The sequence below is a fragment of the Podarcis raffonei genome, chromosome 11 (assembly GCF_027172205.1).
Source record: "Podarcis raffonei isolate rPodRaf1 chromosome 11, rPodRaf1.pri, whole genome shotgun sequence".
Classification (NCBI taxonomy): Eukaryota; Metazoa; Chordata; class Lepidosauria; order Squamata; family Lacertidae; genus Podarcis; species Podarcis raffonei.
In genome coordinates this window covers 16,729,365-16,752,117 of record NC_070612.1, presented here as the reverse complement: position 1 = coordinate 16,752,117, position 22,753 = coordinate 16,729,365, and the positions used below count along the sequence as shown (strand labels likewise).

The 22,753-nt window shown below is 41.4% G+C and overlaps 1 protein-coding gene across 2 annotated transcripts; it reads left to right on the top strand.

The window, feature by feature from the left end:
- Positions 1-8,823: 8,823 nt before the first annotated feature.
- Positions 8,824-21,267, top strand: C1QTNF3 (C1q and TNF related 3). 2 transcript variants are annotated; one of them, XM_053408920.1, is made up of 6 exons: positions 8,824-9,193; positions 12,391-12,499; positions 16,642-16,796; positions 18,477-18,606; positions 19,339-19,438; positions 20,165-21,267. In XM_053408920.1, exons 1-6 carry the CDS (start codon positions 8,918-8,920, stop codon positions 20,322-20,324), a joined length of 930 nt encoding a protein of 309 aa, XP_053264895.1. In that variant the 5' UTR covers positions 8,824-8,917; the 3' UTR covers positions 20,325-21,267. The 2 variants fall into 2 exon arrangements, with proteins under 2 accessions (XP_053264895.1, XP_053264894.1); XM_053408919.1 differs by having other exon boundaries at positions 8,824-9,232.
- Positions 21,268-22,753: the final 1,486 nt, after the last annotated feature.

Sequence of the window (22,753 nt, the reverse complement as noted above, 5' to 3'; positions counted from 1 at the left end):
GGAATTTGCAGGGGTCCCATGCCAGATTAATTGTAGATAGGGTGAAAAAGTGAGTGGTTGACATCCCCATCATCATTTTTTAACCTGCCCTGAAGGACACTTTTGATTGCATGGGCTAGGCTACTATCAGGTCAGATGCACCTCTGAAAAGTAATAAACAAATCTGAGCACACTATTTGGACAGTTTGGAGAGCCAGTGCTGTTTAGGGGTTAAAGCAATGGACTAGGACCCAGGAATTCAGGGTGAGACTCATTGGGTGACTTAAAGCCAGTCGCAATACCTTAGCATAGCCTAATTTGTTGTTGTTTAGTCGTTTAGTCGTGTCCGCCTTTTCGTGACCCCATGGACCAGAGCACGCCAGGCATTCCTGTCTTCCACTGCCTCCCGCAGTTGGTCAAACTCATGCTGGTAGCTTCGAGAACACTGTCCAACCATCTTGTCCTCTGTCGTCCCCTTCTCCTTGTGCCCTCCATCTTTCCCAACATCAGGGTCTTTTCCAGGGAGTCTTCTCTTCTCATGAGGTGGCCAAAGTATTGGAGCCTCAGCTTCAGGATCTGTCCTTCCAGTGAGCACTCAGGGCTGATTTCCTTCAGAATGGATAGGTTTGTTCTTCTTGCAGTCCATGGGACCCTCAAGAGTCTCCTCCAGCACCATAATTCAAAAGCATCAATTCTTCTTTATGGTCCAGCTCTCACTTCCTAATAGAATCATAGAATTGAGTTAGAAGGGACCATGAGGGACATCTAATCCAACCCCCTGCAATGCAGAAATCTTTTGCCCAATGTGGGGCTTGTAGTAGCCCTGTGTTTGTATGTGTGCACACGTAAAACAAACCACACTATCCATTTAAAAATCACAATATTTTTTGGCTTCTTCCAGTATCTGGGCACTGCCAGCTCTCCCTGCCACTTGATCAATAATGCCAGGGCCCTGGCTCCTCTTCCTTGGAAAAGGCTGCATTTAGTGGGACACTGCAAAGTCTGCCCTTTTTTTTTGTATCCCACTGTAATGTGCACCACGCAAAACTGTTGCTGAACTACATGACTAGAAAGGAATGCACACAAGTCCGGATTTCTTCAACCTAACACTTGAATTGCCCTCATGGCCGTGACCTGGCAAGAATCCTATTTTAAATCAGTTCTTTTCCCAGGAAACAATTTAAACAGACTCGCTCAGCAAACAGATGGCAACTGAAAAAGCTGACACAAGGTGGACATTCCACAGCTGCTGCCTGTTTGAGACTTGTGACAAATAATTTTCAGGCAGAAGCAATGTTTTAATGAGAAAAGGGACAAATTCTGCAGGCATATGGTCAAATTCTAGGAGTTGCTGAACTGTTGAAGCGGTGCACCGAGGCCTGGATTAACCATTAAGCAAAACAAGCACGCGCTTAGGGCATCAAGGCAAGGGAGCACCACAGAAATTTTCCATTGCCAGATTTTTAATATTAATGGTCACAAATTGCTCTGCTGAGTGTTCGTTTTCCTGGCTGAGGTATATTAAAAATCCCAACAGAACAACTGTGCAACAAGGCAGGCTGGGTGCTTTATCTCTTCTAAGTATAGAAGCTGGTCTATTACATAAGGTTAGTTTTGAGGATCTGATATAAGACTTTGCCATTAGAAAAAGTAGGAGACAAAAATTCAAATAATACAGTGGAAGTATACAAAAATAAACATTACTTTCCATCTTACAGTAGGTTTTGTTTCATTTCAAAAAAAATATTTTATGGTTTACGATTGTTTATATTTTGAATCAGATATATATGGGGGCACCAAAGCCTTTTAAGTGCTTAGGGCCTCTAAAGGTCTTAATCCAGCCCTGGGTGCACACAATGCAATGCTGTAGGTGTGGTTTGAAGGAGACAAGTCTATCCCTTTGCTCAGTGCTTAGATGCTTTCCCAGCCCTTTGATGATGGTGCCTGCATGGATGTTTCTCCCACGGTCCTTACTAAACTAACTTCTGACACCAGCACCATTGCTTAGCTGTAGTGGGGGTGGAAAGGATAAGGGCAGTCTTTTTCTTTCTGGTAGGAGTTTCCTGGGAAAATATTTCAGGCGTAGGAAGATGCCAGTCACCTATAACTCAAGAAGGGAGCCTAATTGGCTAAATCTTTGAAGTTCCAACATCAGCAAAGAACAGTTAGGGAAGAAGGGTGTGTGTGTGTGTGTGTGTGTGTGTGTGTGTGTGTGTGTGTGTTTAGTATGTGGTATTTTTTCGTCAAGTTAGTAATATGGGCAAGAATTATTATAGAAAAGTTGCTGGGAGCAGCCCACAAAATATCAGTCCACCAATATTAGTAAATCACCGTGACACTCTCTTTTAAGCCAAAGTTGAAGGCCTGATTCATTTACACAAGCGCTTGGGAGTCCCTTCCCCGTTGCTTGGTGCCACAACACTCCAACAATGCATATGGAGGAACTTTGAGAGTGAGATAAGTGACCTAGCATCTTTCCATGCAAGCAACAAACTTAAACCATAATTTAAAATAAACTGTGGTTCAAGAAGAGTTTGGATTTGATATCCCACTTTATCACTACCTGAAGGAGTCTCAAAGCAGCTAACGCTCTCCTTTCCTTTCCTCCCCCACAACAAACACTCTGTGAGGTGAGTGAGGCTGAGAGACTTCAGAGAAGTGTGACTGGCCCAAGGTCACCCAGCAGCTGCATGTGGAGGAGCGGGGAAGCGAACCAGGTTCACCAGATTACAAGTTTACCACTCTTAACCACTACACCACACTGGCTGAACCTTCCCTGCTCCTTTCCATGCCATATATGGGAGGAAACAACACAGAGTTTGGGTCATTGTGATGTGTGAACATATCGTTGTGGCTTAGTTATCTCCAAATAAACCACCAGTGGAAGCCAAAGTTTGTTTTTGGCTTACCTCTTGAGTTTTGCATGTCATGATGAGCTAGATTCCAGCTTGTTTCCTTCCCTGGATGACACAGTTAGGAGCATTAATCATCATTGATTATGAACTACGGTTTAACATTGTGTGTTGCCTACAAGAGAAACCACTGAAGGATTGGCGTATCTTCTTAATATTTTTTTATTTGCAAATATACATGTGAAACATATTGGAAGCAAGCAGACTTCTAAAGAAGGCAGCATAACCAATGGTCCTGCAACAGATTCCTAATGAACAACAGTATCTTGCATCCACACCACCATTACTAACACCAGGGGGGGGGGACACGTCCAGCTGTCTGACTCCTTGTTCAAAATCAGACTGCAACTGCTTTCTGTTCTACCACACATATAGGCAGAAACTGGTCTCAGAGCCCAACCTGCAGGTAGACTGCCCATTCAGGAAATGTCTCCTAATAAATCAACCAATCATCCTTGACCAAGCAGCCAGCTTAGCAAAATATGGCCAACTTTTTCTTGATCGGCAGTTCTGTTGAGCTATATCTGATGCAATAGAAAAAGTTAATTTACCAGCATGCAGCCTTGTTTGCTTTGGCTTTTTGAGGCATTTCAGGCAACTTTCTGAGAAGGAGCTCTGGTGTTACTCATTGGATTTTGTCCCATAATCTGTGGCTTGGATAGTTTCAGGAAGGAACTGAGGAAATTTGCTGTTTGGGAAACCAGGTGTCTGCCCAACAGCCTCCTATTAACCAGGAATCTCCAAGGCTCTGTATTTTGGAAATGTCATGATTATAGATTGCAGGACTGCTGGATTTGAACAGGTTTGCTATCCATCTGGCTTTCTTTCCAGGTCCTGCCCCCATTTCCTTCACAGCAGTTTGACACATTAAATAAGCAGACAAAGATTTTCCTGGTATGAAGCTAGAACGACAGAGAATATTTCACTTGATCAATTGGTGCATATCAGACTGATGCAAAAGGCAAAGGACCAGAACTACTTAAAAGCTGCAACCTGACAAGGCACTCTGAGAATTTTTATTGTATAAAACAGCTGATAAATGTAATCAGCAGCAGAAGCAGCAACCTTAGGTTTGAAAATCTGTTGACCTCTGGTGACAGGAGTGGTGAGAGAGAAAACTAAAGCACTGACACCTATTGATCAAACTACGGTATATTAGATTTGCACACACACATAAAAACCTGAAAAGTCATTGTTTCTCTACTAAAGAGGTAGAAACTAATAAATTTGCTGGTCTTGGGTTCAGATTGCTGTAAACATCTGGTACAATTTGATCAGGAGGTTTAAAATTTTATAGTTCCCTTTCCCACAATCACATTACTGTACTAAAGATCAGAAACAACAGAGGGTTATCAGAACACATGTTTATGGGAAGGCTAACCACATTTTGCAGATGGTACAGATAAATGTTCAGGAAGTATAAAATTAATAATAATAATTATAATATTGCTGAGCTGTGTGAAAGTCTAAACAGCCTAGGCAATGCTTTTATGCTCCCTTCTCCAGGTTCGCATAATTACCGTTAATTTGTTATCGATAATGCATTTCTTGATTAAAAAACATTGTTTTTTAAAGAAAAAGCCAAGAATGGCTCACCTCATTATATGGATAGGGAATTTCACTGGAAGGAAGTCAATTTTAAATCTCCCCCAGGGCAGAAGTCAGAATTACCCACAGAAATAAATGGGGCCATCTAACCAACATCTATCCAATCTGGAAGTTTCATCCAAACTTTTCTATCTTTGTGGCTAAAATAATGTCTGTCTTTCTGTGTGTCCTAGAATTCCCTTTCTTCTGCAGCTTATTTCTTATAGAGGCAATAGTTTAAGAGTCACAATCCCATATGTTTTAAAGAAAGACAGAACTCAAAATTAAAATGTCACTCTACTGCCCGATAGCTTCCTTTCTGTTAGTCAATTTGTTTGGGTTTTTCTCTTAATCGCTTGGGAGACCCAAGGGGTTGGTTTTGGTTGGTCATCCCATCGGCTGGGTCAAGGTTGGGACCTGGTAATTTAGGGTGGGTAGGGAATTAGGATTTGGCAGATTTTGGTGCAGGAGAGAGAAGACAGCTGGCTTCAGGTTGAAGCTGTACAGAACAATGTATCTTCTGGTGAACCACCCCATATACTGGTGGACTGTGACATGCTCACCTGGCAATAGCACCGGACAGTAGCAGTGCTTCAAGAAGTACTGGGTGCCCGTGAGCTGCCGTTTTAACTTCCCAAAGTACCCCATATAAATAAAATAAACTTCTAGAGGAAACACAACCCTGAATGAGTGCCGGAAACCCCTGGAATTTCGCTACTGCTCGGCAGAGATTGGGGTGGCATGTAACAATAATTAGGGTGCGAGGAAGATCACAGCCTTTGCGTCAAAATCATGCTTATTTCAGATTCTGCTCAAGCAAGAAAACCATGAAACCATACCTTCTTTGATTTTGTCTTCCCCTTCCCCGTTTATGTGTGCTATGAATGGGCATTACTCATCTGGAAACATTTTGCACTTTAATGCCACAGGAAACTCCAGAACAGCATTTGGAAAGCTGTTAAATTGCTATCACCAGCTGAAAACAGCAGTGCTGTCCCTGTGTTTGCTGAATAAAATTGTTAAGTGCCAAGGGGATTCATGTTTTCTCTGACTCATCCATATGTCTATGAACTCCTGGGGTTTAACCATTGGCTACCAAGAACATCCAGTTCCTCCTAAGAAATGGGGGGAGAAGAATAATGAGATGGTCAAAGCTCCTAAAATCTGAATTTCTTTGTAACTAGTTCTTCAAACTGCTATTTACAGAGAATTGCAACTTAAGAACTTAACATAGAGTCCTGCTGTATCAAACCAAGACATCTCTCTTGCCTAACATCCTGTTTCCCACAATGTTCAACCAGATGCCTCCAAGAAGCATAGCTGTCAACCGTCCCTTATTTGGTGGGAAAGTCCCTTATCCCAGCCCTGTGTCCTGCTGCTGTCCCTTATTGATGATGTTCCTTAAATTTCCCAGGTTTCAAAGGAAGCAGCTCCTCTCCCTCCCTCCCTGCCGGCCAGGGAGGCTCCAACTGTGGTGCTTGGCTGCGTTGCTCGCCCAATAAGGAGTCTAAGAACAACTAGGGGGGTGGAGCTTGCATGCCTTGTGCCGATCAAATTGGCCGTGTTGCCTGGGGACTCGCCTTTGCTCAGCGCTTCCCAGTGGAGAGGTGACGGTGGTTTTCCTTGCTGCATCCCCTTTGCCGGGTTGCTGCGCTGTGGGAACCACCTCTTGAGGCTTTGTTTGGCTGCTGGCTGGGCCTTCTGCCTTTGGCACGGAGGGGCTCAGAAGTTGAACATACCTATGCTCTGAAAATCCCTTATTTTGGCTGCTGATGCCTTATTTTCAAGGCTGCTGGTCCCTTGTTTTCAAATCTGTAAGTTGACAGCTATGCCAAGAAGCCCAGAAGAAGGCAATAGCTCTCTCCTGCTGTTGCTTCCCCATGGCAGCCATATCCTCCATGAATTTGTCTAATTACCTTTTAAAGCCATTTAAGTTGGTGGCCTTCACGTCCCGTGGTAGTGAATTCTCTACAGTAATTTTGACTGCTGTGTGAAGGACTTCCTTTTGTCTGTCCTGAATCTCCCACAACTCAGCTTCGAACGGATCTGAATGGCTGCAGACATTTTACAAAAACAGCAATTCCCTTTAAACCGCTTCCCCCCCTGGCCTTTTTCATTGCAAATTATCTCCCCAAAATCAATTTCTCTTGCAACTTCATGCACGATAGGCAAACCAGCCAAATAGGTAGCTTTCACTTCTTTTAGTTGCCTTTGATGAATTTCATTTTCCCTTAGCTGTCCAACATGACTCTAAGATCCCTATGCTGGTCAGTTGCCACCAGTTCAGATTACATCATATAAAGCACTACTTTTAAAAGAAAAATAGCTTATTGAAAATGCCTATTGATATTGTGACTATATGCAAATTCATTTCATTAACCAAGAAAACACAAGACAGGATAGTTACAGAGGAACAGCAGCAGCTTTTCAATAAGCTTTTCAAAGTAAACTTGTTTTTTGCAGGCAATCAAATGCTTTTACATTAATTTTCTCAGTTATTGTATCAGTGTGTTAGGGGCATGCTAACAGCTCCATCCTATGCATGTTTATTCAATGGTAGGTTCTTTGCCATATGGCAGGCATGTCCAACAGGTGAGGGGGGAGACTCCATCAGGCAAGACTCCTTCCACCTGCCTTGCCCCACCCTCTAGTCTCTGCTTCTCAATTTGTATTGTATTATTTTATGTACTGTGGTTTGCCGTTGTTTTATTGATCATAGTTTAGAAATTATTTATTGTAACTGTTGCGTGGATTTCTGTTTAACTTTTATATGTTGATATTATTATTTTATACTATTCTAATAATTGTTGAATGTTACTTTTTTGATGTAGGTTTCCTATTTTAAAGTTTTGTTTTATTATCATCACATTTTTGTATTGCATTAGATTGTTTTAAGATGTACATTTTTTGTTTCTTCAGCTTGCAAACCGCCTTGAGTACTGTAAGACAGAAAGACGGTATACAGATTAAAAATGATGATGATGATGATCTCCTGGTAGATCTCTGGCCCCTCAGTGATCTCTCCCCCCCAAAAAAAGCTCAACAACTTTTTGCCTTTCCCAAAAGACCTCAACAACTGTGGCTGCTTTTAAAAAAAGTGGCAATGGGTAGATCAATGCCAGTTTATTATACTGTGAGTAGATCGCAGTCTATTGGGAGCTGGACGTCCCTGCCATATGGCGTTACACAAGATATTTCTAAAAAGCTGAGCCACTGTGTATTCCCTTCTGTCTCTCACCAGCACTGTATATATGACATTTGACTTTGGACATGGTTTTCTTGGTCATCCAGCTCCAGAGAAGATCAAGGCAGATGACACCTCTAATCTATAGGCATGTTGTTCTCCAATGAAAACCCTCTATTTCGTAAAATGACTTGAAGCTGGAAATATTTTCTGGAGGGTCTCTTGTATTTTTAGTATCCTGGATGTTTATTTGTGGGTAACATTAAAATGAGATTGCGAAGTGCTCCAAAAGCATCTCTCTAAATTGAATAAATGGACAAAATGTGGTTCAATGTAAGTACAGATTACAATCACGGGGTAATTTTATAGGGACATGATCATTTATAAGCCTGAAACATGCTTCTTAAGTTCATGTTCATCTATCTTTTCTTGGCAGGAAAATTGAATTTGGTTTGGCAACAGCCTCTAGAAAAACTTCAGAAATTAGAGGCGGGGGGAGATGTTTAAGCGGAAAGCTCAAGCTTTGCTCTGGGAACTGGGACTTAATATGAGCCTGAATTCAACTGTCTGTTTCCAGTCTCCAGTTTTCCAGCCTCCATCCACAACTAGCACACAAGCAAACATTTGACTGCTCTAAAGTGAGTAAGTGTAGTAAGATTCAACCAGCAAGTCAAAATCATGGGCAAACATCTCCCCTTGGGCTTTTGTTTCCTAATTGCCAGTACATTAATATATTTTTTTCCAGAATGAACAGATAGTGTTTTGTGCATGTGTGTGTGTTTCTGGGAAACGGCTGGAGGACTCTATCCAAAGTCCAGAAGACCTTTTAAATTCTGAATTCCCAGCTTTTCCATGTCTAATCAAGGAGCTTAAAACATTTGCCACATGTTCTTCATTTCCATCTCATTTCATCACACTAAAGTGAAAACATGCCAAAAACGGAGCAGCATTTGTCAGTGCCCCCAAATAGGAACCACAGCTGCCCATTAAATACAGTGGCCATTTCCAGCATACAAATCAATTTTCCCTGCAGTGGGGGGATGCGGTGAATAATGACTGGGTTGTTTAAGGAAGCATGACCGATTTGGGATGAAGGTTCCTGCCACTCTGACATTTTCATAGTATAATTTATTGCACACAGCATATAAAGCTGTGGTAACCAAGTCTTCTTGCCAGGCTTGGGGAATAGCCTGAAAGACCACATCACGGCAACGGCAGACCTTTCCCTTGTTAAAAGGCACTTGAACTCCTTGCTATGTTGAATAGTATGGCATCCAAGGATTTCCTCAATTGGAGTCTCCTGGCTTTGCTTCTGTTGCTTCGCTTTTGCCTGTGCCAAGATGAAGACACGGAGGTGAGCAGAAGATATAATAACCCAGTGGCCAAAGTCTTGCAAAGTCACCACCAGACTGGTCAAAAAGGTTCCAGCAGCAGGGAATTGTTCAGACAGCGGAGTCGACTTGTTGAGTGGACGGTTGAGAATGATGATGGTAATAGCCCTTCTCCTGACCAAAATGCCTTGAAACCAGAGGTAGATGATGTAGCACAGACTACCTCAAACAGAGTCCAGGTACTCTGAATTAATATTCTACGACGTTTAGAAAGTTAATGAATGGGATTTTGTTTTGCTATATGAGACAACCAGCACTACTTTTTAAAGAAGTGGTTTATTGAAAATGCAGACTGAAACTGTGACTATTTGTGCAAATTTGTTTAAGCAAGCAAGCGTAAGACAGGATAGTTACAGAGGATTTCCAGCAGTTTTTCATTCAGAGTAAACTTTGTCTTTTGCATGCAATCAAATGCCTTTACATTAATTTTCTCATTCACTGTATCAGGGTATTTTGAACATGCTAACAGTCCTATCCTATGCATGATTATTCAGAGGTAGGTCCTACTGAATTCAATGGAGCTTACTCCCCAGCCTAGTGTGACTGCAGCCTAAGGCTGCAATCCAGCCAAAGTTAAGTGCTTCTAATTCCCATTTAAATGAATAAGGCTTGCATAACTTTGGCTATATCAAACTACAGTTTTATTGAAAATCCAGGGTATAAAAGTTCCTATTCATTCAATATGCAAATTCTGTACAATGTGCAAACATTTGAATTCTTTATCAACCAGGTCAGACAAATGAAATATTGTATAATTTTGGGGGGTAAATATATTCTTCAGGAGTTTGCAATGCATTTTATATAATTAAGGCTGCAATCCTATACACACTTAATAGTGAGTAAGCCCTGTTGAAAATGGAGCTTGATCCTGAGCAGCGCTTTATAGGATTGCTGTGTAAGAGTGGTGAAGAAAAACCAAAAGGCTGATGTACCGGTGATTTTTAACACAGAGAAAATTGTTCAGTTAGTATGAGATGATTTAACATGTTCTTGACTCCATCCTCAACTCAGTTAGCCTTGCATTAGAGATATATTTTGTATGTTTCACTATTATTAATTGCTATTATGATTCATCTGACTTTCAGTTAAGATGACCAATGCAACTAAAATTGGCTTTAAAATATGATCTCTAGTTCAAGTGAGCAGTAGGTTAGACAGTTCAACACTGTGCACATATAAATACACTTTATTTATATAAATACATACTGGTTATTTTCTTTTAAGTGTTATTTATTTAATTACCGAGAAACTTGCCTAATTATCAATGGGGGGGGGGGAGAATCCTCAAAGTGGTGAACAGTAAGACATACATATTGTTTTTAAAATTATAACAATGAAGCCTGCGCAGTGACACAATAATCAGAAACATTTATTTCATCCAGCAGGAGAAATTAAAACAGGGATAAGGTTCCTGCAGCCTTCTGGACCATACTGGACCTCAGCTCCTATCACCCCTAACAATTGAACATAGTCACTGGGGCTGATGGGAGTTGGAGCCCAACAGCATCAACCCCTATCCCTGGATTAAAGTATACCACCATAGACATCTTAGCAGTTTTATATTTTTTAAGGAAAAATTAACAGCACATATTTAAGGATTAACCTCATGAATTTAGTTCATCTCAGACCTCCATAAATGCAGAACCACTACTTGTACTCAAAACATTCTGTTAACTGTTGAAGCCAGTCCAGCCTCTAATGGAAGTGATATCTGCAACAAAGTCTGAGGCAAGGAGGTCTGAACGCTTTTGCCACGTTTGGAATAGTACTTGCAAGAGCTATAACATCAGTTTGTATGGACTGTGAAGTCAACCAAGAGGGTAAAAATCTGGATGCTTCACAACCGGATTTAACCGAAGCAAAAGAGTTTTCTAAAGTAAAACTGACTTTAGCTCCATTGATGTCAATGGTACTGAAATGTCTTCAATCCAAATACTTTGACTTAATTGGATTGTGGATTGAGATATGTTTTGGGAAAACCTCTATGGGAGAAGAGCCACATGTGATCGAATATTAAGAGGAAGGAAATATTCAGAGGAAGGGCAGGGAAAGGGTTAACCACCCCATGCACTTCTCTGCAAAAAGGACTTTTGGGCTGCACTTGCATGTGTTATGTACTATGGCCCTAATATAGATGGTAAGAAAGACATGGCAGCAAATATTCTAATTCTTCCAGATTCTGCTCTTGGCTCCTAAGGCTAATTTAGAAGGCAAGAAGCTAATGACTGGTTGTTTTCATGCCTCCTGACATTTTTGTATCTGTACTGATTAGTGGAACTGCCTGCACAAATATTAATGACCAACTGAAGGATTTTCAGATAGCAAATACAGACAAGTAATTAACAAAGGAAGCTGTTGTTCAACACATGGAGATTAGTTCAGATAAGTGCAACAAGGCAAGCAGATTAGAAAACACACACGCCTTGCATCAGTTTTGAATGTGCTTTTCTCAGCAAAAGCTGGGAACCAATCCTTTCCCAACAGCTGTTCCCATGTATTTTGCTAAAAAAAGAAAAGAAAAGGCAATTTAAATGTACTTTCACCCTTCAGTTCTGGTTACCATGCATAGCGCTTGACTATCTCTACCCAAGTGCAAACTGTCAATTTAAAATCCAAGCTTAAGTTCAAATTTCATGGCTGCTCCATCTGGTGCAACGGTGTCCGCATCTGCTCTGATTGAACACAGAAAAATTGTTCAAGGAATGCATGCTCATGAAATTTATATTGGCTTCCAGCAGATCCCAGTTATTGCCTGTATTTCCTACACACAAATACACACCTCCCTTGAGCATTTAGCAGTGTCTCTATCATAGAAGTGTAGAGTTGGAAGGGACTGCAAGAGTCATCTAGCCGAAACCCTCTACAACACAATGCTCTTTTGCACAATGCGAATGTACACACATACACACACACAATGATCAGGCAGCAAATAGTAAGCATGGATGCAAGAAGGTCAGTTTCAAAGCAGTATCAATCAGTCCATTAAGCTGCTTCCACTGACTAGAAACTTATTTGTAAATGTTCCCAACCAACTCCATCTCTTTGGGCCATTTCTTGAAGTACTCTCTCTAGCACTTCTGCTGCACATATATTTTTGCTGAGATGTGGATTTCCACTGTAGATTATTGACAAAGAACCTGACAGGCCAATCACTGATGGCCTGAAAGGAAACAGCTTACAACAGAAGAACCAAGAAAGGCAGGCCTATCTATCTGGCACACACAAAATAGCATGGCTGTAGATGTGGGAGATTAGTACCTTGTTGTATGTGTGCATCTATGTGCAGCAGTGGATATATTCTATAAAATGTTTTTGTTCCTGAATTTTGTATTAGCAGACTATACACAGTGGACCTCAAAGCCCACCAGAATGTGGCTGCCGGGGGGATTTTGGATTTCGGGGTTATCAAGGCCCACCAGGGCCCCCTGGGCCTGCTGGAATGCCAGGTAAAGGAACTTAGAGTTTAAGTTGCATAAACATTAGTGCTTCAGGTTGTTGGAGGGCTGGTAAGATAACAGCAGGCATACTGTGCTGCACTATGCTCCTACCAAACTCCTAGACTCCTATGGAGCTGGAATGTCTGGTGCAGTGATAGACCTTGCCTTGTTCTTTTCCTTATCCACCTCCCAGCTCATTCCTGCAGTCCTTATGCCAGATGCATGCTTGGGAAAGTGGGTCGGGAGTTTTTGTTTGCATTGTCTTGCTAACAACCATGCAGCTCTGGCCCTAAAAGCTCAGTTTATGCAACAGCGAGTGTTTGCACAACATGCAAGTAGCAACCAGACTGTTCTTCTGTCCCTCCCCCCCCCCCCCCGCCCACACCACAAGCCATTGGCAGCAGCAGTAGGTCTGACATCCTGTCCATATAGTGCAGCAGACTTTCTTTAGCTCTTTGTTGGTACTTTAGCAATAAGAATTTCCAGTAATAAAAGTATGACATAGTTGCATAAAAGTGCTTCTATAAGCAGCTTTGGATGGCAAAAAAAGAAGTAGTACAAATTGCGTGGTTCCTTTGGTATAAACCAACAGTGATGAATAGAGCTTATTATATGAACCAGCCACCAACTTTTCATTCCATAAAAGTGTGGTATATGATTTCGGTCATAAGCACAGAAATGTCCAATGATGACTGAAGTGGCATGGGATTTGGCAACCTAATAAAGGATGGTGTAATTTTTTAGATTATACAATACATTAACTTAAAAAGCAGTACCTACAATCCCTTCAATTTGGTATCTCAACATAGAAAATGATGTGCATCTTCATGTAATTAATCATGAACTTCAAAGAACATGCAACTAAAAAGGATAAGGGTTGTATCCAGTGGTGTCCCTTGCATTAGTTGAAGGTTCTTTGATCGCGGAGAGGTCCTCATCAGTGGAAGGAAGTGATTTTCACTTAGAATCATAGAATCATAGAGTTGGAAGAGACCACAAGGGCCATCGAGTCCAACCCCCTGCCAAGCAGGAAACACCATCAGAGCACTCCTGACATATGGTTGTCAAGCCTCTGCTTAAAGATCTCCAAAGAAGGAGACTCCACCACACTCCTTGGCAGCAAATTCCACTGTCGAACAGCTCTTACTGTCAGGAAGTTCTTCCTAATGTTTAGGTGGAATCTTCTTTCCTGCAGTTTGGATCCATTGCTCTGTGTCCGCTTCTCTGGAGCAGCAGAAAACAACCTTTCTCCCTCCTCTATGTGACATCCTTTTATATATTTGAACATGGCTATCATATCACCCCTTAACCTCCTCTTCTCCAGGCTAAACATGCCCAGCTCCCTTAGCCGTTCCTCATAAGGCATCGTTTCCAGGCCTTTGACCATTTTGGTTGCCCTCCTCTGGACACGTTCCAGTTTGTCAGTGTCCTTCTTGAACTGTGGCGCCCAGAACTGGACACAGTACTCCAGGTGAGGTCTGACCAGAGCAGAATACAGTGGCACTATTACTTCCCTTTATCTAGATGCTATACTCCTATTGATGCAGCCCAGAATTGCATTGGCTTTTTTAGCTGCCGCGTCACACTGTTGGCGCATGTCAAGTTTGTGGTCAACCAAGACTCCTAGATCCTTTTCATATGTACTGCTCTCAAGCCAGGTGTCACCCATCTTGTATTTGTGCTTCTCATTTTTTTTGCCCAAGTGCAATACTTTACATTTCTCCCTGTTAAAATTCATCTTGTTTGTTTTGGCCCAGTTCTCCAATCTGTCAAGGTCGTTTTGAAGTGTGATCCTGTCCTCTGGGGTGTTAGCCACCCCTCCCTGTTTGGTGTCATCTGCAAATTTGATCAGGATGCCCTTGAGTCCAGTATCCAAGTCGTTGATAAAGATGTTGAATAAGACCGGGCCCAAGACAGAACCCTGTGGCACCCCACTAGTCACTCTTCTCCAGGATGAAGAGGAACCATTGATGAGCACCCTTTGGGTTCGGTCAGTCAGCCAGTTACAAATCCACTGAGTGGTAGCATAGTCAAGACCGCATTTTACTAGCTTCTTTACAAGAATATCATGGGGCACCTTGTCAAATGCCTTGCTGAAATCAAGGTAGGCTACATCCACTGCGTTCCCTTCATCTACCAGGCTTGTAATTCTGTCAAAAAACGAGATCAGGTTAGTCTGACATGACTTATTTTTCAGAAATCCATGCTGACTATTGGTGATCACAGCATTCCTTTCTAGGTGCTCACAGACTGTTTGTTTAATGATCTGCTCCAGAATCTTCCCTGGTATTGATGTCAGACTGACTGGGCGGTAATTATTTGGGTCCTTTCTTTTCCCATTTTTGAAAATAGGGACATTTGCCCTCCTCCAGTCTGCTGGGACTTCGCCTGTTCTCCAGGAATTCTCAAAGATGACTGCCAGTGGTTCTGAGATCACATCTGCCAGATCTTTTAATATTCTTGGATGCAGTTCATCTGGCCCTGGAGACTTGAATACATTTAAACTAGCCAAGTATTCTTATACTATCTCCTTAGTTATTCTGTGCTGTGTTTCCTCTGCTGAATCATTTGCTCCAAATTCTTCAGGTCGGGCATTGTTTTCTTTATCGGAGAAGACTGAGGCAAAGAAGGCATTGAGGAGTTCAGCCCTTTCTGTGTCCCCTGTTTGCATTTCACCATCTTCTCCTCTGAGTGACCCCACTGTTTCTTTGTTCTTCCTTTTGCTACGAACATACCCATAAAAGCCTTTTTTGTTGCTTTTACCCTCTCTAGCAAGCCTGAGTTCATTCTGTGCTTATTCCTTCTCTCCGTGTGCTCCCACCTCCAGACGAACTTTGGAAGAACATCATGGAAGGTGGTGATGGGACTATAGCAGGAATGGGAAATTCCTGCTCCCTTCCTGTTAAGCTGATAGACGAATCTTCCAACAGCACAAGGGATACCATTTGCTACGACCCATTATTTTCAGTTCCACATACAAGTTCTAAACATTTTCCATGTTATTTAATTTAGAGACTGTCAAATTGGTTCAAGTTGTCTCAGTAATTGATCCTTACTGTAGCCCAGGGGTGAGGAACCTTTGGCTTGTGGTCCAAATTTGGTCCTCCGGGCCTCTTCAATTGACTCACAAAGCCATTTCTCTCAAAACCACGACCTCCTGCCCCACACCTGATGCTATATGTGATATCAAGTATGGGGTAGGTTGAGCCGCAGCAGATCCCTTCAGAAAGCAGGATTAAACTCCAGGAGCATCACTTGCACATCAGATGATGTTTGGAGTTAAATCATGGTTGGCTGCTGTTTTCCCCACCCCTGCAGGACAACTTTGAGAGATATGGCCCTCTAGGTCAAAAGGATTCCCCATTCTTCCTCTAGCCATTGTTACAGTATTTTCAGAAGCAATTGATTGATTAAATTTATCCCAGCAATTGTATCCCACATATGGGACTGATGCTGAAAATTGGAACTGTCTGAATCTCAGCAGTGTTATTTTTTTTAGTCTCTCTCATGCAGACTTCTGTGGAACCATCAGGTCTCTGGGACAAGTCCAGAAAGGCCCCTGCTCCATGTTATCTCTCTCACTATACCCAGGCTTAGGCCTATTGTGCCAATGGTGGTCAATGATGTCATCACCCCACAGTATGCTAGGCCTTGAGGCTTACTAACGTATGAGATATAATCATGAAGATATGGCTTGTTTCGAGGGAATTCACCCATTGCCAAACAAGGAGAGCTTCCATCATTGCTGTTTTATATTTGGTCAAGAAAATGTTTACTTTCTTGTAATATCATGAGTGAAGGGATTAGGAACCTGAGGCCTCAGGTGTTGTTGGAATGGATGGCTTAAGTGGGTGTTGCTCTCATGCTTCATTCTGGTTTCTGTTGCTGCTCTACATTTCCTCCCACACAGACCCTAATAAAACACGCTCTTCCAGCCATGAGTTTCTTCTCAGTGCCCAACCTGCTTTTCTACTTCTTAGAAATCAGAAATAGAAAACTGAACTCATGAACAAGTGACTTGAGGTGGATTACTGTTAAATCATTTGTTCTAGACAAAAAAGTAGAAAATGAAATTGGGAGGGGTGGCCCTTTTAACCAAGAAACTATAAACCACACACACACACACACAAAATCCCTTTGTTCGTTTTAAGGAAACCATGGAAACAATGGAAATAATGGTGCACCTGGCACTGAAGGAGCAAAAGGTGACAAAGGAGACAAGGGAGACATTGGACTGAGAGGAGAGCGGGGCCACCATGGACCGAAGGGAGAAAAGGGTTACCCTGGCATCCCTCCAGAACTTCAGGTAAACTTCCTTAGAAACATCAATGGGGTTGCATCCAGAGTGGTCATTTGCCAAAACTCCAATATAGTTGGTGTATGCCTAATTTTTGAGAGGAGGCTAGTCCACAGGGTTGGGTGCCACCACCTAAACAATACGTGTGAATGCACACAAACTGGATCCATACCATTCTGTCCAGTGGCAATCTTTTCTGGAGAATGGAAAAAGTCTCCCCAAATAGTATCCTTTCACCAATACTGACAGTCCACACTTCACTGATCATATATTTACTTAATGATGACATATGATCTCCTCCTTTCTGAGAGAAATGATGACAACAAACCTAGAAGTTTCCTAAGTAGTCAGAACCAGCAAACTCTTGTTAACACTTTGGAACAAGCCAGTAAGTCATCGTTTGAAGTTGGTTTAATATTCTGGTTTGTTTTGAATCTGTTAACCAGTTTCTTGATTCTGATAAGACAGGAAACTATAAGCAGCTGGGGAATCCTGGTTTTTTTCCTGGCTTGCATGAACAATGCATGTAAATGGCCATAAGGTTTGTTCATTTCTTATCTTATTAAGCCAAAACATAACAGTCTGAAAGCACATAGTAGGAACAAAAAAGGAATTCAGTTTTTAGTAATTCAGAATGGACGGTACTAGAGAAATCTATGTGATGAAAATGGGAAATATTGCTCTTTGAGGTCCTTTTTTTTTACTTTCTACACTGCAAAAAGATTTTACAGAATTTACTGAGCCCTCCTCTGTCATTCCAATAGCCAACTTAAATAATGCAGATAAATTAAATAGAATCAGTTGTATTTTGCTTAACTAATTTGTAAAAGTTAAAATTTTAGACATTTTAGCATATTTTTCTAGTCCCTCCATAATTAATGTTAAGGTTTTATTTTAATGGTTTATGCCAAAATGCTGTTATGTAGACAAAAGCCACATTTTGTGAGGATGCTCTGCACTAAAAACATTTTTTTAAAAGTCTGCACCCCCCCCCCCAAAAAAGCTGAATGCTGCAACTTTATAAAACAAACAAACCATCCTTATTAGGTAGACTTGCACAATTTATTATGTGCTGAAGCCCCACTTCCAGGGCAGGCTAGTCTTCTACAATATTGACTTAGAAGTCCTACATATGCTCAAGTAAGTTTATCTAGAACTGTAGCCTTCATTAGGCACCCAAGATGCCCCCAGGCACTGCCTCTGTAATTCCTAGTCCTTAAAAATGAGAAAGTCACTTTTATGCTCAACAGATGTATTCTGCGATTTTTCAGTTCTTGCACAAAACTGAAGACAACTCAGGTCTTCATTTCTTCCTGCTTCCTCATAACTGCTCAGTGGCTGAGATGGCACTTGATGCAGAAATTCGCCCCCAGGGACCCAGTCACTACAGTGCTTTTTGTGTTAAAGTGAAATTTCAAACCAAGCTGTTTACCCTGCAGTCACGTGTCTACATGTCTCATTTTCTGCACATGAATAGTTCTGTTCTTACATAAACCAATGAGACTTTTATCACTAGTTTGCTGAGAGCTGGCCTAGGTCCTAAATGTACATTTAGGAAATTAAAGCAAATATGTCCCAAACCAAAGTGGGGAAGAAGCCCATAAGGAACGGATTGAGCCAACCATGCCTTCCAATTTGTCTTTGTCCTACTTGGTAACTACTGCTTAAACATAAGCTGTATTTGTATAGGTTGCATTTATGGCTTCAATGGCAACCCATTTCAGTAACCAGAACAGTGGAATAATCTTCAGCAGTGTTGAAACCAACGTTGGAAATTTTTTTGACGTGATGACTGGTCGATTTGGAGCACCCGTGAATGGTAAGTATAAAGAATAGAAGATTCTATAGAAATATCAGCCAGACTTCTTAATACAGTGGTACCTCAGGTTAAGTACTTAATTCGTTCTGGGGGTCCGTACTTAACCTGAAACTGTTCTTAACCTGAAGCACCACTTTAGCTAATGGGGCCTCCTGCTGCTGCCGCACCGCTGGAGCACAATTTCTGTTCTCATCCTGAAGCAAATTTCTTATCCTGAAGCACTATTTCTGGGTTAGTGGAGTCTGTAACCTGAAGCGTATGTAACCTGAAGCATATGTAACCCGAGGTACCACTGTACTGGCTTGATTACGGCCAGAATTGTACATACCATGGAAATTGATCTTACTGAACTAAGAGGGTCTTCTGAGTAATTATGCATACAATTGGAATTGGCATAGGGTGTTATTTTCTGAGGAAAGAAGTAGAGTAAATGCAATTTACATCTCTAACAATATATTATGGATCACTGATTCACCCAATATTCCATTTTTATTTTGATTGAAGTCATTGTGGCTTCACAGAATTCAGATCATTAGGCAAGGATACAGGTTTCAGAGAGGGACTGGTATGCAAGGAATCAAAACCAGTTTCTTAATAGTTAGTACCCATGTTTTCTTGGAAGTGGACATATGCAGAAACATTTTGTATGTTACATTCTTTGCCAGGGGAGTAACTTGTGTAAGAATTGTCCCATCTGAAAACAATTTAATCAGTTATATGATCGTTTTTCAGGAGTGTATTTCTTCACCTTCAACATGATGAAGCATGAGGATGTGGAGGAAGTATATGTTTATTTAATGCACAATGGCAATACAGTTTTCAGCTTATACAGGTGAGTTGACTGGCATTTCTGGACTTCGTACACTTCCAAATTTTTGTCCAGTGGGATAGCACGTACTTGGCTTTCAAAGTCCCACATTCAGTCAGGTTGCAGGTGATGTACAAGACCTTGGTAGGAGAGCTGAGGCCACAAAGAACAGCCAGCCATGGGCTAAATTGACAATATAACCTGGTGTATGGCTGCCTATTTTTGAAAATGGCAGGTTTGCCCTTAAATCAAGCATCCCCAAACTTGGCCCTCCAGATGTTTTGGGACTACAACTCCCATCATCCCTAGCTAACAGGACCAGTGGTCAGGGACGATGGGAACTGTAGTCCCAAAACATCTGGAGGACCGAGTTTAGGGATGCTTGCCTTAAATCAAATATTCTGTTTGAATAAGATTGCAGCTGGAACTTTACATTACTAGGCAATTAATGCTCCTAAACGCCTAACCTGCTGCTTCAGTACTGCAAAGCAACACTAGGAAAGGGGGATTACAGATGAGCAGTGGGACTCAGTGGGATACCGGGTCCTGAACACCCCCATTAATTTTTTTAATTTTTCTCCAACCTTTCGTAAGTTCCTAGGGCATGTTACAAATGAAACAAAAGGCTTGATTAAAATAACAGAATCAGTAAAATCAATAAACTAGACTCCTATTTTCACAGTGGGGGATTGGTTCAAAATAATAATGTGCAGATAGAAAGTTGACCTGTTGTCTTCTCTTTATTCTTAGCTATGAATCAAAAGGTAAAACTGACTCATCAAGCAATAGCGCAGTGCTTAAACTTGCTAAGGGAGATGAAGTTTGGCTGCGGATGGGCAATGGAGCACTCCATGGGGATCATCAACGCTTTTCCACTTTTGCAGGGTTTCTTCTTTTTGAAACCAAATAGACTTAACATTTTAAGACAAATTTTGCTCTTTGCTTTCTCTATCCTTTGGAACAACATGGTAACGTACTTCGGGGCCCTTTCTGAAACCAGTATGCTGGGGTCTAAATCTATGAAGCGGTATGAGAAAGGTTAGGCATGCTTCCTTATGAGTTTGTTGTTGTTGTTGCCACTGAAATCTGAAATCCTATTCCAGATAGCTGAATGCTGTGATGATTACAGCCTTTGGCCCCAATCAATGTGGCTTCACACTTGTATGGATTTGTTCAGCATACAGGCCTGTGGGTCTACTTTCTTCTTTCAAATTGATTCAGAAGTCATTGGGAACTTCATGTGTGCTCCTGAGCTCCTTCATTCATAACAAAAAATCAGAAGCACACCTAGTCTGCGCACAGCACCACATCCAGTATGGAAATACAGATATGGAAGTGCATATACATAGCTGTTCCATTATAACAACATGACCTCTGAATTGTTAAAATTAGTTGCCAACTGGTGCATCCACTTTAGGAAGAATAATAGTTCTGAATTTTTGCCTTCTTTGTCCTTATAAATGCTCAAATCTTGATTTGTATGCTTTGGGTGATCTACAAGTAAATTAAATTGAATTGTCTATAAAGTAATTTACTCATCCTGTATGAATGGTTAGGTATGTTGGCTAAATTCAAGTACTTTTACTTAATGGAGTTTGTAGAATGAGGAATATACTATTTTTTACTATGTAGGCTTGTTTAGTTTGCACGAATGAAAATCTTCATGTTTTAAAGTATATCAGCAATTTTTCTGCATGCTTTAAAAAACAGAATCAATTTGTCATTAGTTCTTATTAAAGTATTTTGACCCTAGCTCAGTAGAATGAAACAAGTTTGAATTTTTTGTCATGAATGTGTTTATTTGCTTATTTTGTAAACTGATCACTTACTAATTAAAGACCACTTTGGACAAATCTCTTGCATGCAACATTAAAATTATTTTCTCTCATAAGGTGGGATATAGATTTTAGGAGCTTAAGGCGACATACTTTGTTCTCCCCCAACTCATATTATCATCAGGGCAGCTTTTTGAGGTAGGTTAGGCTGAGAGATGGTGATTGAACCAAGGTCACCCAGTGGATTTCATGGCTGAGTGGGGACTTGAACCCTGGTCTTTCCCAGTCCAACACTCTAACCTGTATACCACACTGCTTCCTCAGTACACTGAAAATCGAGAAGGCCGAATGAATAACCCATATTGAATTTTTCAGAACTCTTTAGGAGTGGTTGTAAGATAGGAAAAACCAGGATTGTATTCAGAAAGATATACTCCAGCTGAGCTCTGGGGAAGAACTGAAGCACAAAAAATACATTGTCAGTGCAACATAACCTTAAAAGAAAAGTTAATACAGTTTGTTCCATGTTACTATTACCTATATTTCTACAAGCAGGTTCTTAAGAAGTGTCATGCTGTGTACAATGGCATGATGTGAATATATACTGGCCATTCTCATACAGGTGTATCTTTTGTTGTAGTAGTGTGAGCTTCTATAGAAACCAGGTTTTTTTGTTTATTTCACATGAAATGCTCCCAAGACAAAGCCGGTAATTTTGCTTAAGCTGCCTTGCAGAATGTAGTCCCTGTTATCACAGCTTGTTTTTCAAAATAATTTGAACAACATTTTGAATGTCAAGGAAGATGGGGAAAAGGGAAAAAATCTAACACAATTACGCCTGCTTCAAAGAAATTATATACTTATCTGCCATCTGGAGGAGAGCACCTCCAAATAAAATAGCAATCTAATGAAGAACCAGAAATGCCAATGCTCTGGTCTTTTCCTTTGATTATTCATTGTCTAGAAACATAAAAGGCAGCTTTGCCACTGTAAACATTCTTCAGCAAACATACTGTACTATAAAGCTGCCAATACTTCAAAATATCATGGAACAATTGATTGGGCCCAATGGGCCATTGGATGAAGAGATCTAGTACATCATCTGTTAGGCGGGGAGGCTGAGCAGCCTCAACAAAGCCCCATTGCCTCTCTGACTCACAAGGACAGCTGCTTTGGGCTTTGACTTGCAAGCCACTAGGGTGCTCCCCATTTACACACATTTCACTGAGGTCTGGAATGTACCCACACCCCCCAGTAAACGGGGAGTTGCCTGTAATAGCATTTCCAAGGAACACCACTCCATCCAGTCCAGTCCAGTGCATGCTTCCGAGGAAGCAAGTCCCACGGAGCTCAATGAAGCTTACCTTATTCCCTAGTAAGCTTTATTTAGGATTGCACCCTCACAGCTTGGCCCTGTGTGCGCTGGGTGGGGGACATGGGACAGGGCCTTCTCAGTGGCTGCTCCCAGATTCTGGAGAAGCTCCCTCCCTAGAGAAGCTAGACTGGCTCCTTCCTTACTGTCCTTCCTCTGGCAGGGGAAGACTTCCTTGTTCCAACAGGCTTC